Genomic DNA, 4,440 nt, shown 5'->3' with positions numbered 1-4,440 from the left:
CAGGGGCAGGAGCCCTGGGGTGGCTGTGCCTGAACAGCACCTTTCTGCCTACAGTGCCACCCTCGATGGCTGCCCTGGGGCCTGGGATTGGACCCTGCACTTGCTGCAGGAGTCTCTGGCCTGGTTCCGTGCTGACCAAAGGCTTGGAGCCATCTCAGCACCTCGGTTCCCAAGGGGGCGGCCTCAAGTGGCTGCCAGGCATGTGAGGCCATGGCTGCCTGAACCTTGGGAGCAAGATGCTGATGTCAGAGTGGCCATTGTGACGCGTGCGACCAAAGCCCCAAAAGGGAAGGCTGGGCTCAGGCCGTGTGTCAGTGCGACCTGGCAACGGGAGGAGAAGGTAAGGCAGGGAAGCAGCTGCCCAGGGACCAGAGGGGCCCCACACCTCGGGGCTCTGGGCCTGTGCTGCAGGCTCACCTGCCTCTCCCTTCCCAGAATCAGCGCAGGAACATCCAGAGGAGACCGCGGTGTTCCTCAGCGTGACGACGGGAGCAGAAGGCGGACAGGAGCAGGGCTCACGCAGGGCTGACCAGGGAGTAGCACCCTCGTAGCTCTGGGCCTGTTCTGCAAACTCCCATCACTCTTCTCTCTCCCACAGAGAGACAGGACCAGCACCTGGCGGAGACAGCGGCGTTCCTGGACAGGGACTCAGCGCTGACAGCCGCCATGTGCGACAGGGAGCAGGAGGGCTCTGATGGCAGGGAGCCAGGTGAGGGCAAAGCAGCCCCTCCCACAGCCTGGCCCAGGGGCTGTCGGGGTGGCCAGCGTGGGGCCCAGAGCAGAGGCCAAAGGAGGCAGGAGCTTCTCAGGCAGGCCAGTGCTGGGAGCCTCCTTCCTCCTCAAGTGGGGCCCAGCTGGGCCAGGGGGCAGCTGTTGGGAGCCCCGTGCCCGCAATGGCCGCTGCTCTCCAAGGCCTCCAGCCCTGCCCATCAGCCAGGCACGCAGGCAGGGACAGAGCAGCCCTTGGGGCCGATGCTGCGGGCTGAGAGCCCCACAGAGCTGCTCACACCCGCTGCCATTGGCTCTGTCCCCTGCAGCATGCCTGCTGTGTCGCCGTGCAGAGGCTGACCCGGACACCTGCGGCGACAAACAGGAGAAATACGGGCTCTATGCCCACATCTTCTGCCTGGTGAGTGGCTCCGGGCACTCTCTCCAGCATTGCAATGGGCAGTCCCTGCCACCCTGTCCTCATCAGCTCTTCCCATTTTCTGCAGTATTTTGCCACGCTGCTTTTTCGGCAAGCAAATAAATGTGTTGGACTCCTGGGTTTTCTTCTTCGAGATATCCAGCTTGCAGTCAGGCGGGCGGCATGGAAGGTGAGGGCCTAGCAAAAGTGCAGGGAGATTTGTGCCAGGAGAGGTTGGCCAGAGCTTAGCCCAGATCCCCAGCAAGGAAGGCCGGCCATCCAGCCAGCTGTGGGACAAAGTCTGGCTCCCAGAAGCTCTGTGGAGCCTCTGGCACAGGAGCTTCCCTCACCAGCTGGCTCTGTGGGCTGAGAGCCAGCAGCGGCCCCATCCTGCGCCCTGCCCGCAGCCCTGGGGCTGCCTGGGGAGGCCCCCAAGCTGCCGCTGATGGGGCTGCCTGGCTCATTCCAGCACTGCTGCGTCTGTGGCCAGAGCGGGGCCACTATCCTGTGCTGCAAGGAAGGCTGCAACAGATGGTTCCACCTGCCCTGTGCCAAGGAGGGCGGCTGTGTTACACAGTACATTGCCCCATACAGGTAGCTCCTCTCCCCTTCTGGCCACCCTTGGGGAAGGACCCAGCAGTTCTCATTTTTCCCATCCCTTTGTCCCCAGGTCCTTCTGCCCTGAGCACCGTCCTGTGCAGATCGTGCAGGTGACTCCAGAGCCGGGCACCGAATGCCCCATCTGCATGGAGCCAGTGGAGGACAGGAAGACCTTCAACACCATAGTGTGCCCAACGTGCAAAAGAGCCTGGTTCCACAGGGACTGCCTCCAGGTGGGAGCCATGCCCTCAGGCCTGGGACACAGCAGGTGCTCAGCAGCACCAGGGCCTGGCTCACACTGCTTCTGTTTGCCCTGCAGGGACAGGCCATGCGCTCTGGTCTTTTGTACTTCAGCTGCCCCCTCTGCAGAGATAATGAGGAATTCCTTGTTGAAATGTTCCGCGTGGGGATCCGAACCCCCGTCAGGTTGGTGTCCTTCTGCGCGTCTCACAAGGCAGGAGGGTGCAAGTGCCGTGCTGTGCCAGGCCCTGCCCCATCCAGGGAGTCTGGACTTCCGCTTCTCAGGGGACTTGGAAAAGCATTGGAGGAAGAGCAGGGTCACCCTGTTACCTCCGTGAGGGCAGGGCAGAAGAAACACATCAGCTTTTCCTTTCTCCATCAGAGGGCCAACATGGGAGGACAACAACGCCTTTGCGGATCTAGGAGAGAGGCACAGCAGGTGCAATGCCAGGGAATGCCTTTACCCAGGAGGCAGGGAGGAGGCAGAGGAAGAGGGGTGAGTTGGGAAGCTGCACCCGGGGCTCTGCAGGATACCTGTGTCTCAGGAAGGGCTCAAAGCAGAAGGAGCCAGTGGTGCTCGGCTGCACAATCCCGTGCTGGGACACTTTGTCTTCAGTGCCATCAACCCGTTTGTTTTCCCAGGCCCTGGGAGCTGCTCTTGTGCTCCTCCTGTGCTGCTGAGGGCACCCACAGGCGCTGCTCTGGCCTGACAGTGAGGACAACCCGCTGGGAGTGTGAGAGCTGTGCTGGTCTCGGCACGGGTATGAGGCAAAGCAGGCGGGTGTCCCTGGGCTGGGGCCAGTGCCCAGGCTGGGCACGGCAAAGCCCATGGGCTCCTGGCGGGCTGGGGGCAGTGCTCTGGTCGGGCATGGCCTGCTCCAGGCCTGGCAGGCCTCTGACATTCCTGTTTGGCCTTACAGCCTCCAGTGATGAGCCGGAGCTCAATGGCCCCAGCCTGACCAGACAGTCAGGACTGGAATCTTCTCGGGGCCTCTCAGAATCTGAGGCCATCAGCCCCACCAGCAGCCCGGTGTCATCGGGTCTGGCTCCCCGTTCTCCATCTCCAGAGGCCAGCAGCCACAGCAGCCCCCGGCGTGCAGCCTCATCCTTGGCAGACAGCAGCAGCCCAAGCACATTGAGGCCAAGACACAGCAGCTCCATGGACCCTGAGGACAGGGTCCATTCCAGGCGTTCTGGGCCTGACCGCAGGCGAAGCCGCTCTCGCCAGCAGAGTCGGGCCTCAGATGGACCCGTCCGGTCGCGGAGTCGCCGTGACAGGAGCAGCAGGACAAGACCAAGGGCTGAGAGGCCCAGGCACAGGGAGACACCATCGCAGGCTTCCCCCAGATGCAGCTGCTTCTGCTGTCAAGCTCGGGCCTCAAGTCCACCTGTCTGGTCAAGGAGTCACTGTGACCAGAGCAGCAGGAGAACATCAAGGACAGAGAGGCCCAGGCAAAGGCAGACACCATCGCGGGCAGCCCCCAGACTCAGCCGATCCCGTCAGGAAGCTCAGGCCCAGAGTCCACCTGCCCGGTCGAGGAGTCGCCGAGACAGGAGCAGCAGCACAACATCGAGGGCAGAGAGGCCCAGGCGAAGGGAGACACCATCGCAGGCAGCCCCCAGACGCAGCCGCTCCCGCCTGCCACGTCAAGTCTCGAATCGACCTGTCCAGTCCAGCGGTCTCCAGGACAGGAACAGGAGGACAGCAGCAAGTGCTGAGAGGCCCAGGCAAAGGGAGACATCCTCGGGGACGTCCCCCAGACGCAGCCGCTCCCGCCTGCAACGTCGGGCCTCAAACCGACCTGTCCGGTCCAGGAGTCGCCAGGACGGGAGCAGGAGGACAGCAGCAAGTGCTGAGAGGCCCAGGCGCAGGGGGACACCGTCGGGGACGTCGCGCAGGAGCAACCGCTCCCGCCAGCCACGTCGGGCCTCAACTGGGACCTCTAACAGCAGCACGTAGTGTCATCTTCTCTTTCTAGTCCCTCTGTTTGCGGCTGTAAGTGAAGGTGAGAAGGGTCAATACAGGGACCTCGAGATTTGCAGGTCTGTGGAAAACCCAGATTAGCTCTTGGCATTTCTATGATTCTTGATTTCTATGTTACCATGTATTGTGAAGGGAAAAGCCACTTGAGGACGTAGCTAATTAAAAAGGACACTCATTGGTGCCTTTAGACAGATATTTCCCCACTGCTTACCCTTGAAAGTGAACCAATCCTTAATGGCTTAGATACATTTAGGGAGACATGACAAGCAAGGTGGCTCTTAGGGAAGCTGTCTTTGAAAAGGCCGTGTGCTGAGTTGCTATCCTTAAACAATCTCATTTCAGTAAAGCCTTCCTTCAGTAAAGCGGAGGGAGAAGGAAGAGAGTGAGACACTGCCTCAAGTGTCTGGAGAAATCGATTGCAACACTGCTGCTGATTTTAAAGACTTGCTTGGACCTTCAAAGGTCAAACCGGAAAAGACAGTGGAAATAG

General features: G+C 61.1%; 1 protein-coding gene across 1 annotated transcript; it reads left to right on the top strand.

Annotated features, from left to right (window-relative positions):
• The first annotated feature begins 666 nt into the window (after positions 1-666).
• Positions 667-3,926, top strand: LOC148183195 (E3 ubiquitin-protein ligase PHF7-like). Its single transcript, XM_088061958.1, has 11 exons — positions 667-709; positions 1,038-1,129; positions 1,215-1,316; positions 1,596-1,720; positions 1,797-1,959; positions 2,046-2,152; positions 2,349-2,462; positions 2,609-2,727; positions 2,887-3,266; positions 3,411-3,550; positions 3,689-3,926. Exons 1-11 carry the CDS (start codon positions 667-669, stop codon positions 3,924-3,926), a joined length of 1,623 nt encoding a protein of 540 aa, XP_087918084.1.
• Positions 3,927-4,440: the final 514 nt, after the last annotated feature.

The sequence above is a fragment of the Pseudopodoces humilis genome, chromosome 13, assembly GCF_049639895.1.
Source record: "Pseudopodoces humilis isolate 2021_Gansu_Grassland_sample_001 chromosome 13, ASM4963989v1, whole genome shotgun sequence".
Classification (NCBI taxonomy): domain Eukaryota; kingdom Metazoa; phylum Chordata; class Aves; order Passeriformes; family Paridae; genus Pseudopodoces; species Pseudopodoces humilis.
This window is presented reverse-complemented; position numbering and strand designations above follow the sequence as displayed.